Source organism: Salmo salar, chromosome ssa04, assembly GCF_905237065.1.
Source record: "Salmo salar chromosome ssa04, Ssal_v3.1, whole genome shotgun sequence".
NCBI lineage: Eukaryota > Metazoa > Chordata > Actinopteri > Salmoniformes > Salmonidae > Salmo > Salmo salar.
The window spans coordinates 49,801,462-49,815,234 of NC_059445.1; the positions used below are offsets into that span (position 1 = coordinate 49,801,462).

General features: G+C 44.7%; 1 protein-coding gene across 2 annotated transcripts in view; it reads left to right on the forward strand.

Annotated features, from left to right (window-relative positions):
* Positions 1 to 13,773, forward strand: part of LOC106603328 (bromodomain and WD repeat-containing protein 3) — a 32,954-nt gene that overhangs the window by 12,259 nt on the left and 6,922 nt on the right. Inside the window, exons 19-35 of one of the 2 annotated variants that reach the window (XM_014196868.2) lie at positions 222 to 402; positions 576 to 669; positions 2,510 to 2,677; positions 2,772 to 2,845; positions 3,451 to 3,643; positions 3,853 to 3,969; positions 4,152 to 4,259; positions 4,412 to 4,536; positions 4,607 to 4,689; positions 4,945 to 5,056; positions 5,248 to 5,309; positions 5,565 to 5,720; positions 6,409 to 6,529; positions 6,757 to 6,882; positions 6,984 to 7,071; positions 7,159 to 7,212; positions 7,351 to 7,494. In XM_014196868.2, coding sequence (XP_014052343.2) covers positions 222 to 402; positions 576 to 669; positions 2,510 to 2,677; positions 2,772 to 2,845; positions 3,451 to 3,643; positions 3,853 to 3,969; positions 4,152 to 4,259; positions 4,412 to 4,536; positions 4,607 to 4,689; positions 4,945 to 5,056; positions 5,248 to 5,309; positions 5,565 to 5,720; positions 6,409 to 6,529; positions 6,757 to 6,882; positions 6,984 to 7,071; positions 7,159 to 7,212; positions 7,351 to 7,494 — 2,006 coding nt within the window. The remainder of the gene's footprint in view (positions 1 to 221; positions 403 to 575; positions 670 to 2,509; positions 2,678 to 2,771; positions 2,846 to 3,450; positions 3,644 to 3,852; positions 3,970 to 4,151; positions 4,260 to 4,411; positions 4,537 to 4,606; positions 4,690 to 4,944; positions 5,057 to 5,247; positions 5,310 to 5,564; positions 5,721 to 6,408; positions 6,530 to 6,756; positions 6,883 to 6,983; positions 7,072 to 7,158; positions 7,213 to 7,350; positions 7,495 to 13,773) is intronic. The other variant, XM_014196869.2, reaches the window with a different exon arrangement.

Below are 13,773 nucleotides of genomic sequence, written 5' to 3' on the forward strand. Positions count from 1 at the left end.
CAAGCCAGGACCTCCACATCCGGCTTCTTTACCTGCAGGATAGTCAATTGATTTATTTCCTTATATGAAGTAAAATCTTTGAAATTGTTGCATTTCATTTATTTTTTTTCAGTGTACATACGGGGGATGCCCCTTGAATCTTCTTATTGGATTGAATCTGCATATTGGATTTCAGATGTTGTAGTCATGAATTAAAGTTGAATGTTTTCCCTCATTTGCAGCTGTTGAGGGAGCAGAGGTAGTGGGATCGCCCCCTAACGTGGGCCTGAGGAGGAGTGGTCAGGTGGAGGGGGTGCGTCAAATGCACCACAACGCCCCTCGCAGTCAGATGGCCACGGAGAGGGACCTGCTGGCCTGGAGCAGGAGGGTGGTTGTCAACGAAGTCCAGCAAGGGGTCCTCCGGTGAGACTGACTGACTGGCTAACTAACCAGAGAGCCTACCTGAGATGGCCTTGAACCTTCTGTTCTAACCATTCCTGTCCATCCTCTTAAATTTGTGCCTAGGACTGTTTGTAAGATTGCCTAGGTAGATATCCCCCAGTGGATGACTGAAGCTGTGTGTTTGTGTTGTGTAGGGTGATGGAGGAGACCAGGCGGGCCAAAGGTGAGGTGGAATGTTCCCTCTACAACACAGAGAGGAGGAAGAAACCTGTACTCAGTGCTCCTAAGGTGAGTCTCTACACTACTGTCCCACAGCTCTCTATCTCTTTCAGAACAAATGTCCCCCTTCCCTTTGTTGATTTATACCAGGTATTCCCAAACTGGGGTACGCGCAATGCCGTCAGTACGCCAAATAAAAATGTGATTCACATTATTATTATTTTTAAATAATAATACTAATATTCCTTTTTTAAATAAATAAATATATTCACATTTTCAATCAGCATTTATATTTTCCAATGGGGCTATACATTTAGGTGAGTTTTGATCTCGCCTGAGTAGCCTTGTTTCAATGCCAAAAATAAAATAAAATTAAACCATCTAGTGTTCAGCGAAATAACAACACAATGTCAAATAGAGGTAGCCTAGTCAAATAATTAACATCCAATCACATTAACCGTTACTCTCTCTTGGGAATTCCACTAACGGTCCATATGGAGCCAAACGTAGCTGCTGCTCATTCCGCAGTACTACACCTGCACATGTTGACGACACAAGTTGTTCTGCTGCCACAAGCACATCCAATGCTAGCATCAGTAATTCCACATTTGTTGTTAGCCCAGCTAGCAAGGACACTGACAGTTGTGAATCTGATGCAGCCGAAGAGCTTCTGCCCCCTTACCCGGGAAAGCACCGAACAACAGACGGGGACGTTGGACCATCGAAGAGGTGCAAATATGATGAAAACTACATTCATTTGGGGTTCACTTATATTGGGAGTAGTGCCTTTCCTCAGCCACAGTGTGTTATATGTGGAAAAAGTACTATCTCACAACTCGATGAAACCGTCACTCTTGCGCAGACATTTAGAAACTAAACATTCCAATTTGAAAAATAAGCCACGGAAGTTTTTGAGCGAGAATTAAGATGACTTTCGAGTAGTAATTCATGTATAAAAGCAACAGATACCATTAATAAGAAGGGGCTAGAAGCGTCTTATATGATGAGCTACCAAGTAGCTAGGACAGGCAAGCCCCATACTATTGGACTTAATTCTTCCTGCTGCCTTTTCTTGGGGAAAAGGCCAAAAAGACTATACAGACAATTCCTTCATCAAACAACAGTTTTACTTTCCTGAAATGGATGACACAAACAACTGGATAAGTTATCCCTTTCATGCCCTGCCTCCAGTCCACTTACCGATATCTGAACAAGAGAGCCGAAATTGCAACAAGCGGTTCTGTGAAAATTTTATCAAGCCAGTGCCGGATTTCTGGATTGGGCTGCGCTCAGAGTATCCTGCCTTGGCAAATCGCGCTGTTTGCAACCCTTTGCAACCATGTACCTATGTGAGAGTGGATTCTCGGCCCTCACTAGCATGAAAACTAAATACAGGCACAGACTGTGTGTGGAAAATGATTTAAGACTGAGACTCTCCAATACAACCCAACATTGCAGAGTTATGTGCATCCTTTCAAGCACACCCTTTTCATTAAACTGTGGTGAGTTATTCACAATTTTCAATGAACAAAGTTTTATATGCAAGATGGCTAAATAAAGAGCCATCCTGGTCCTATAAGAGCTCTTTGTCACTTCCCACGAGCCAGGTTGTGACAAAAACTCACTCATGTTTAGTAAATGTATCGTATAGTGTGTGTGTGTGTGTGTGTGTGTGTGTGTGTGTGTGTGTGTGTGTGTGTGTGTGTGTGTGTGTGGCAGGCTTACAATGATGGCAAAAAACAACATTTGAAAGTGTGCTGACCCTGGTGCTAGAGGGGGTACGCAGCTGGTGGTTGAATGTTTGAAGGGGTACAGGGACTATAAAAAGATTGTCAACCACTGGTTTATACCAATAGCGTTACTTTATTTTCTATCATTTAACGACTTCTCACCCCTTCCCACCCTGTAGACTGAGGAGCAGGCTCCATGCAAGCGCTCCCTGCGGCGAACCCAGAGGAAGAAGAAGAAGCAGACCAGACCTGCACCAGCGTACCAGACCCGCTCAGCACGAGATCGCCGCCCTGTGGATAGGGAGAGGAACTCTGACAGCCAGATGGACTCCGACAGCGATGGAGAGGTGGGGGGGTTGTAGTCTGTTGTTCTTGGAAGTAGCAGAGGCCTTGGTGTTGTCATGTTAGAGGAGGTCTGATCATGTTTCCATGTGTCTACAGGCAGAGGAGCAGGCAGAGGCCAGTGATGCTTCCTCTGATGGGGAAGCACAGTGGCAGAGTGACAGCAGTTCCAGGTAAATGTCTACCATCTCCTAAACAGTTCAAGTTCAACCATAAACACTTTCCCAGGCGTTTCTTTAGATAACAGCAAATACTAGCCAGTTATGCTAACGTTAGCTAGCTATTTAACCAAATGAGAATGTGTAGAATTCCATGGCTGAATGCCTCTACTCTAGATTCAACACAATTTTTTTAAGTCATTCCAATTAGCTACTGTTTTTGTTGTAGTTCTCAGGTCAAAAGATTAAAGCAAATGATCCCAATTCTAATACAGTAGCAGCTTGTGACTAGTTCATGTTGAACATGTATTAGAAGTAGGTTAGATCTGATAGCTGTAAGATTCTTTTTTACGTGAACTTTAATATCCGACCTGACTGAGATGTTATTGTCTCAGTTTATTTTGTGTTTTCTTCCCCTCTAATCAAAATGTGTTATACCTACAACCAAATGGAATGGGTTTTAAATTGAAACATCTTTAATTAGGGTCAAATTTGAATAATTTCTAAATTTGAGATTAATCGTAGTTAACTACAGAACCATGAGATTTAACCAACAACAAAAAAATCATTTTGACAGCACTACAAGATAGACATTTCCATACACCTCTTCTCCCCCTCAGTGTCTCCTCCAGTGACTACTCTGATTGGACAGCTGATGCGGGGATCAACCTCCAGCCCCCCAAGCGTACCAGCAGAAGGCAGGTGCGGCCGCCCGGTGGCTCCAGCAGCTCGGAGGAGGCGGAGGGCCAGGGAGAGAAGGCCAGGAGGAAGCAGGCAGAGGAGAAGAAGAAGCCCAAGCAGACCAAACAGAAGGTGAGCTCACAGAATGTAAAGTAGAGACACTGGGCAGGGAATGGTGCAGCCAACGGGCTGCTTGAAAATGGTGTATCTCAGTTACTGGCTATACAGACTATAGTGCCTGTAGTTAGTTTATGTGCTGAGGCCTAATGACAGAGGGAATGTTTCATTACCTTAGCATGTGTGAAAATGCGGACTGTTTAACCCAGTCTCTTTGTGCTCAGAAACCCAGTTCGTCTCTGTCTCTGGCTGGCTGTGACGCGGAGGAATGGCTTCCCCCTTCCTGGATCATGGAGACCATCCCCCGCCGCTCGCCTTTTGTGCCACAGATGGGTGATGAGGTGAGGAACTCTACTGCCTGATGGGCCATATGAGGTTCAGCAGAGTACCCAACAAAATATCTTCACATTTTGACATTTGCGCTTAATCTCTACCGCATTTTATACGATAGTGCAAGGTTTGTGTCCTAGTTGATAGACATTGTAGCCTGTATGATGACCCTTATCTTCCTATTGCTCACCAGCTGATGTACTTCAGGCAGGGCCACCAGGCCTATGTCAGGGCGGTGCGCAGGGCCAAGGCCTACAGCATCAACCCTCAGAAACAGTCCTGGAACAAGCTCAACCTCAGGGTAAGACCAACCCTCAACACTTACTCACACTGCTTCCTTTGTCTACTATATGTATTTTGTATGTCCATCATGGATTCCATATCTTTAATGTGGCCTCGTGTTTTTTTCCTCTTATCACCCCCTCTCTCTTTGTCTGTTTTCTCGTCGTTCAGGACCAGGAGTCTGTGAAGGTAGTTGGTATCAAGTATGAAGTGGGCCCCCCCACCCTCTGTTGCCTAAAACTGGCCTTCCTGCACCCCATCTCAGGCAAAATGACCAATGAGTCGTTCTCCCTAAAGTGAGTCATCCATCTTATTCTCTTGTGTGAAAAGAATATGGCAATGAATGACATGTCCTTGTTCTCTCAGGTACCATGACATGCCGGATGTCATCGATTTCCTGGTGCTTCAGCAGTTCTATGACGAAGCTAAAGAGCACAACTGGCAGACAGGTTAGTGTTGCTTCCCTCTGCCAGCCTCTCTCCAGCATGCAGTACACAAGCCTGTTAGAGGATGTGCCCAGTTCACTCCCCTACCTGTTTATCTCCTACACTCCTCTATGTTTGTGTGCCATGTGAGCAATGTGGTGCACTCTTCCACATGTTTGTGTTCTGTGGGATGTATATTTTCAGTTCATGCTCCCATACATCCGTGTGGTGATTCACGGACCAGCATGTACTGAAACAAGCATGATTTGTCCCTGCAAGGTATGCGCTTCCGGAGCATCATCGATGACGCCTGGTGGTTTGGCTCAGTGGAGGACCAACAGCCACTCCAGCCAGAGTACCCAGACAGCCTGTTCCAGTGCTACACTGTCAAGTGAGTCAATGTGTACCCTGCATCTCACTGGGTTAAATAGATAGAGGTGATACTGTAGACCTCAGCTTACACAGTCTGGAGGGGTACGTCAGTGTTTGCCTCAATAGCTCATACTGTAGCTTACACCCAATAGGAGGAAAATATAAATGTCTTATGATACTGAATGTTAAGTTGCGATTTCTCTTGACTAGGTGGGATAATAGCGAGAGGGAGAAGATGAGCCCTTGGGACATGGAGCCCATTCCTGATGAAGGTTAGTATCACTGCTTCTATCAGTGGCTCCTCACCCGTCTCAGATCATCTACTGGAATAATGCAGTTTGAGTTTGCAGCCAGAATTTTACACATTCAAATATCCCTCTAGCTAGCACACTCAATCACTTAACGTAACACATGCAGTCTTTGTATTTAGTATGATACTTAAGATCAGGTTATTGATAGTGAGACTGAGCAGCCAGCCAATGACGCAATATGGTCTCTCTGACTGGCATGTTGTGTTCCTCCCCCAGCGGAGTTGCCAGAGGATGTTGGTGACGGGGTGGTGGTGACGGAGGAGGAGGTGAAGGCTCGCCTCTACAGCCCCCAGGAGGGGGAGTGGGGGGCTCACACACGGGACGAGGACTGCCAGAGGGTCATCTTTGGCATCGACGAGCTGCTCACACTGGGTATGTCACCAGTACCACAAAGGAAGTCCTGTTTGTCATATTGGATGAATTGAGCCATGGATGACTGTGATTTTAAGTCTAAGTCGATTGTAGTCGGAAGTGGTCTTGGATGGATGGATGGATATATATATATATATATATATATATATATATGTGTGTGTGTGTGTATTTATTTATTAATTTTTTACCGTTATTTTACCAGTTAAGTTGACTGAGAACACATTCTCATATACAGCAACGACCTGGGGAATAGTTTCAGGGGAGAGGAGGGGGATGAATGAGCCAATTGTAAGCTGGGGTTGATTAGGTTGCCGTGATGGTATGAGGGCCAGATTGGGAATTTAGCCAGGACACCGGGGTTAACACCCCTACTCTTACGATAAGTGCAATGGGATCTTTAATGACCTCAGAGAGTCAGGACACCCGTTTAATGTCCCATCCGAAAGACGGCACCCTACACAGGGCAGTGTCCCCAATCACAGCCCTGGGGCATTGGGATATTTTTTAGACCAGAGGAAAGAGTGCCTCCTACTGGCCCTCCAACACCACTTCCAGCAGCATCTGGTCTCCCATCCAGGGACTGACCAGGACCAACCCTGCTTAGCTTCAGAAGCAAGCCAGCAGTGCTGGCTATAATATGATATGGCGTGGTATTGATTCATGCATGTGACGTGTTGTGTTTGGGTAGACTTGGCCAAGGCGTTTGCGTCACCAGTGGACCTGCGGGACTACCCTCTCTACTGCACTGTGGTGGCCTACCCCACTGACCTCAGCACCATCCGCAGACGGCTGGAGAACCGCTTCTACAGGTCAGCACTGGCCTCTCAGCCTGCACCCTGACACACTGCAGTGCTTCAGCACCCACTCAGACCTACCACTCACACTGGAATAATCCTTCAAGCCTATTGTAGTTGTTGCTAATCCTCCAGTCAGCCCCATTGTATCTCAGCTGTAATTTGGACTTGGGTATGTTCCAGTTTGAGGAGATCAGTGACTCTCACTCAGCTTATCCCCTCGGGATGTTCATTTCTCCTAGGAGGATCTCGGCTCTGATGTGGGAGGTGCGCTACATCGAGCACAACGCCCGCACTTTCAACGAGCCCCAGAGCCCCATCGTGGCAGCAGCCAAGGTGGTGACTGACGTGCTCCTCCGCTACATTGGGTATGAATGGTGTAGATTTCCCCTTTGTGAAATGGTGACTCATTAAGAACCTAGTTTTGACTGTAAATAAGACCAGCTGTTTTGTTGTGTGTTTTTGTCAGGGACCAGAGCTGCACAGACATCTTAGATCTGTACCACAAGGTGAAGACGGAGCTGAGCAGTGGAGAGGATGAGGTGAAACATAAAGATGTGTGTGTACACATGAGTTCATAGTGATATTTGAATTGTCTTGGTTGTGTATTACGCAGTACTAAGAGTACATGTGTTGGTGTGCAGACTGCTGAGGTGGACATGGACTCTGACACTCCAGGGACCTCCACAGGACAACAGGTAAGGGAAGGATTCATCTCAAACATGGAATATCCATTGCTGTTGCAAGGACTGGGATTCCTGTTCCCCATTATCTCACTTTTCCAATGTTTTTCTGTATCAACCTAACTGGACACCTTCACGCTCTCCCACTATCAGCGGGCCAATCCCAGTCCTAAGAAGCGTGGGGTGGTGTTAGATGTGCGTGCTTGGCGGGGCCAGTGTCGGGAACTGCTGCGGCGTATGATGGACGGCCCTGACTCTGAGCCCTTCAGACAGCCTGTGGACCTCTTCACCTACCAAGTAAGTCTCTCCTCCTCTCGTTATCATAATCCCTACCAATTATATAACCCCTCACACACAGAAAGGATAACAGCCTGCTGCAGGATTAGTGCCTTAGGATCTGAGTGTTTAACAATCTGACATGTTCCCCCACAGTGACATGTTAAAGCTGGAGTCAGTAATGGTGTAACTGACACGTTTGTCATATTACAACAACAAAGATATTACTTTAACCTCTATGGGCTAGGCGTCCCACCCGTGGTGCACTCCATCAACAGCAGGTGCATTTCAAGAGCGGCAAATTTGAATCCAAATAAATGTCAAAATTCAAATTTTTCAAACATACAACTATTTTACACCCTTTGAAAGATAAACATCTCCTTAATCTAACCACGTTTTACAATTTCAAAAAGGTTTTACGGCGAAAGCATAAATTTAGAGTATGTTAGGACAGTACATTTACAAGAGTTGTGTGTAATGTTTTGTCAATTCAAAGACAGGGTCACCAAAACCATAAAACCAGCTAAAATGATGCACTAACCTTTTACAATCTCCATCAGATGACACTCCTAGGACATTATGTTAGACAATGCATGCATTTTTAGTTCTATCAAGTTCATATTTATATCCAAAAACGGCGTTTTACTAATGCATTGATGTTGAGGAAATCGTTTCCCTCCAATAACCGGCAGTCAAGTCACCACCACAAATTAAATAATTAAAATTAGAAAACATTGGTAAAATATTATATTGTCATTTAAAGAATTATACATTTACATCTCTTGAACGCAATCAACTTGCCAGATTTAAAAATAACCTTACTGGGAAATCACACTTTGCAATAATCTGAGCACTGCGCCCAGAAAAATACGCGTTGCGATACAGACCAGCTGTCATGTTGGGGAGATCTAAAATCGAAAATACTATGTAAATAATCCATTACCTTTGATTCTCTTCATCAGATGTCACTTCCAGGTATCACAGGTCCATAACGAATGTAGTTTTGTTAAAAAAAAGCTCATCATCTATGTCCAAAATGCTCCGTCTTGTTAGCACATGATCTAAGCCCGCCGGACTTCACTTCATGAACGAGGGGGAAAAATATATTTACGTTCGTTCAAACATGTCAAACGTTGTATAGCATAAATCATTAGGGCCTTTTTTAACCAGAACATGAATAATATTCAAGGTGGACGAATGCATTCTCTTTTATAACGTTTTGGAACGAGGGTACCCAACATGAACTCGCGCGCCAGGTGTCTAATGGGCCATCATCGTTCCATGGCTCTTGTTCGGTCAGATCTCCCTCCAGAAGACTCAAAACACTTTGTAAAGGCTGGTGACATCTAGTGGAAGCAATAGGAAGTGCCAAAATATTCCTCAGCCCCTGTGTTTTTCAATGGCATAGGTTTAAAGGTAATACAACACATCAGGTATCCACTTCCTGTCAGAAAATGTCTCAGGGTTTTGCCTGCCAAATGAGTTCTGTTATACACAGACACCATTCAAACAGTTTTAGAAACTTTAGGGTGTTTTCTATCCATATATAATAATTATATGCATATTCTAGTTACTGGGTAGGATTAGTAACCAGATTAAATCGGGTACATTTTTTTATCCAGCCGTGCAAATACTGCCCCCTAGCCCCAACAGGTTAAACAAACAATGTTTTTTTTCCCCTTGGAAATCATTGCACGCACGATAGAGTACGTATTACAATTTTTTGCAAGGTGCCGGGGGCGAGCAGTGGCACTGTTTCTTCTAATGCGGATTCTAACATTAAAGGAAAATTCCACCCAAAAACTATCTTTTGATATAGTCCTTCATTGATAGTCCCAAAATGTTTTGCATGTCAGCGATCACGTGTGTATATATATATATATATATATATATATATATATATATATATATATATACACACATATATATATATATATGTGTGTATATATATATATATATATATATATATATATATATACACACATATATATATATATATATATATATATATATATATATATATATATATATACACACACACATACATACATATATATATATATATATATATATATATATATATATATATATATATATATATATATATATACACACATACATATATATATATATATATATATACACACACACACACACACAGCCGGTATGATGCATTTTGCGTAATATGATGCAGCATCGTATGACGCTAAATGCATCATACCGGCTGTATTTCTGTATTTTGAAAACTTGATTGGTGACATGCATAACATTTTGGGACTATATCAACAATAGACTAATGAAACTAATACCAAAATAGTTTTTGGGTGGAGTTTTCCCTTTAAGGCCTGTTTTCTCCGAGCAAAATAAAACCTGCACCTGAACTAAAAAGCAATGGTGCTTCTCCTCTGAAGATACTTTTTACTCCAGGATTAGGCTCAATGTGTGTCTGGGAAACCAGCCCACTATGTTTAATTTCCATCAGAGGAACTGAGGGTCTCAGTCTGACTGTAGTGGTTCAGAAGTATTACAAACTACCTGTCCTCAATTCTGAGTAACTGTCCAGTGAAAATGTCACTTTTAAAAGTTAATATCCTGTTGACTCGTATTTGTGGCCAAACCCCACCTACAACAACTTGTCTCTCAAACAGACAGTTTAAAAATGCTTGCCGTTTCCTCATAGAACATGTCATGTTGGCTGAACTGGCCAATCAGTGGTCTACTCACATGAATATTTTTAATGACCAGTTGATGCCCACACCATTGTTGTTGGACTGTGCCCACATCATTCCAACACAGACAATCGTATTTAATTAACATCCTTAATCACCATTTTTGGAAGGAAAACGTTTACACTTATTGTAATTAATTCTAGGCAAATATCAGCCCCCGCAGAGAAGCACGAGAATGAAACTTCACTCAACTTTGTAGTCTTTTCCCCTATCAATGTTTCCCTTTACTGTAGGAATTGTGATCGAATCAATGCAACATACCGAAACAAATTATGCATGACTTAATATGAACTATGTAAGATATTTTGTTGTAGGCAGAACGCATTGACACTCATGACTCAGCCCGTACTCTACACAGACCAGTGCACCATAACCACTCAGAGTTCAAGTAGGCCTATTTTTACATTTTAGCACACTCTTATCCAGAGATATTTAGTGCATTCATCTTAAGATATGTGGTCGTCCCACCTATCACAGGCATAGAAAGTACATTTTTCCTCAATGTAGTTATTAGTAGAGTCAGAGCTGTGCAAGCGCCAAATTTTTTTTTTGGGGGGGGAAGTGTATGGTCGGGGAGGATTATTGAAGATACTGTTTGAAAAGCTAGGGTTTCAGATGTTTTCGGAAGATTGGCAGTGACTCTGCTGACCTAGCTTTAGGGGGAAGCTGGTTCCACATTTGGGGTGCCAGAACAGAGAAGAGATTGGACTGGGCTGAGCAGGAGCTGCCCTCCCATAGGGGTGGGAGAGCCAAGAGACCTGAGGTGGCAGAACAGAGGGCTCGAGTTGGGGTGTAGGGTTTGAGCATAGCCTGAAGGTAGGGAGGGGCAAATCCTCTTGCTGTTCCGTAGGTAAGCACCATGTTCTTGTAGCGGATGCGAGCTTCGACTGGAAGCCAGTGGAGTGTGCGGAGGAGTGGGGTGACAACCAGGCGGGCTGCAGCATTCTGGATAAGTTTTAGGGCTTTGATGGCACAAGCGGGGAGTCGAGCCAACAGTGAGTTGCAGTCGTCCAGACGGGAGAGGACAAGTGCCTGGATTAAGACCTGCGCTGCTTCCTGTGTGAGGTGGGGTTGTAATCTATGGATGTTGTAGAGCAGGAGTGCCTGACTGCTTTGATGTTTACAGGGTCAGGGCAACACAGGAGTTGTCAACCTTGATGGAGAGGTCTTTGAGCAGGCAGGACTTCCCGAGGAGCAAGAGCAGTTCTATCTTGTTGAGCTTGAGGTGGTGGGCCGACATCTAAGTTGAGATATCTGCCAAGCACACAGAGATGCGTGTTGCCACCTGGGTGTCGAGGGGGGTAAATGAGTGTCATCCGCATAGCAATGTCAGGGGAGTACGTGGTGCTACACCAGTGCTGACCGATCCTCTTCACGTCACCTGGTTGGAGCGGCCTGCCACGTAGGATGCAATCCAAGAGTGTGCAGAGCCTGAGATGCTGAGCCCTGAGAGGGTGGAGAGGAGGATCTGATGGTTCAGTGTCGAAGGCATCTAGGAGTATGAGAACAGAGGAGAGAGAGTCAGCTTTGGCAGTGCAAAGAGCCTCCATGACACAGAAGAGCAGTCTCGGTTTAGTGACCCGTCGTGAAACCTGACTGGTTAGGGTCAAGGAGATCGTTCTGTGTGAGATAATGAAAAAGTTCATCAGAGACAGCACGCTCAATTGTTTTGGAAAGAAGGGATACAGGTCTATAGTTTTTCACGTCAGATGAGTCGAGTGTTGGTTTCTTGAGGGGAGCAACTCTGGACAATTTAAAGTCAGAGGGGATGCACCCAGTTGTCAGGGATGAGTTGATGAGGGAAGTGAAGTTCTCCAGAGATGTCGCAGGATGTCATCTGGAGAGAGCGGGGAGAAGAGGTCAAGGCGTAGTTTTGTGTGAGTGAGACCAGTGGACTCAATAGGCTGAGTGAATGAGTAGCGGATGTCGTCACCACTTAGTGGTTGACAAAGTTGTACGAAGAGAGGGAGGAGAAGGTGGAAAAGAGTTTCCTAGGGTTAGTCAGAAGCTTGAAATTTTGTGGTAGAAAGTGACTTTAGCAGCAGATACAGAGGAAGAGAAGGTAGAGAGGAGGGAGTGAAAGGATGATCATTTTTGCTCAGCTGCCCGTAGCTCTGTTCTGTAAGCTCGCAATGAGTCACTCATCCACAGAGCAGGCGGGGAGAGCTGAGCTGTCTTGGAGGAAAGGGGACAGTGCGAGTCATAGGATGCGGAAAGGGAGGAGAGTAGGGTCGAAGAGGCAGAATCAGAAGGGAGAGATGATGGGAGAGAGAGAGAGAGACGAAGATTGATTGAGATGGAGACGGCGCATGACCCTCTGGGTAGGGGCTACGTGGGTAGGGTTGGAGGAGAGGGAGACAGAAAAAGGAAACGGTAGTGATCAGAGACATGGGGGGGGTTGCAGTGAGATTAGTAGGCAAACAACGACTAGTAAAGGTGAGGTCGAGCGTATTACCTGCCTTGTGAGTTGGAGTTGATTGGGAAAGGGTGAGGTCAAGAGGCAAGGAGGTGAATGAGAGTTGGAAAGAAATTAAAGGCAAACGTCAGGAGGTTGAAGTTACCAAGTACAAAGAGCGGTGAGCCCTCATCCAGTGACCGCATGGAATTCAAATGAGGAGCTGGACAGGTAAAAGAGAAAATCTCCACTTAGGAGAAATGAGTAGACCTGTGCCACCACCGCGACGACCAGATGCTCTTGGACTATGAGAGAAAACAGTCAGATGAAGAAAGAGCAGCTGGAGTAGCAGTGTTCTCTGGGGTGGTCCATGTGTCCGTCAGGGCTGAAAAGTAAAGGGACTGAAGGGCAGCGTAGGCTGAGATGAACTCTGTGTTCTTGACCGCAGTTCCAAACACTGCCAGAGACCCAGAATTCCACATGGGTTGTGCGCGCAGGGTACATTAAATTAGAAGGGTTGCAGCCAAGGGGTGATGAGCGTCTGTAAAGCCTACAGGGAGAGGTTCAAAACAGGTACAGAAAACACACACAAACTTGACAAGCTACAAAAGAGCAAAATGAGAATCTGTAAATAACTAGTTCAGATACTCAAGTAAGAGGGTGGTGTGGAGCCTTCCTCTCTTTCCTTCCTCAAATAACTCAGCAGAACAACTCTACAGCACCTTTGTTTCAGCGACGGTCCTAGTTTTGCAACAAAACCGCCACTTACACAGCTGCCACTGAGAAACCAGAGGAGACTGAAGAACTAACACTAATTGCTAATTGCCTAGCAGAGGTGGGGAGAGCACCTCCCTGTACTAATTGCTGATTGCCTAGGAGAACAATTATACTTATCACTCCTGGAGATATCAGGACTCCTCTAGCTATATGCAAATATACCATTGCCATATATAGATCTGTGCCAATGACCTTGAACTGGACTGTGTTTACAGCATGACCGGTCTTGAGTAGATGCGCTTGTTTTGAGATCAAAGTGAGGGCTGCATGTAGCCACATTGTGCACATTTGTTCATATCCTTTGCTAGTTAGTGAGTTATTAGCCCAGTTCTATATAATTTGTAGTCAGCAATGGGGGGCACAAAATGGGTACCTTTCTAGACCTTTGAAAAGCGAGTC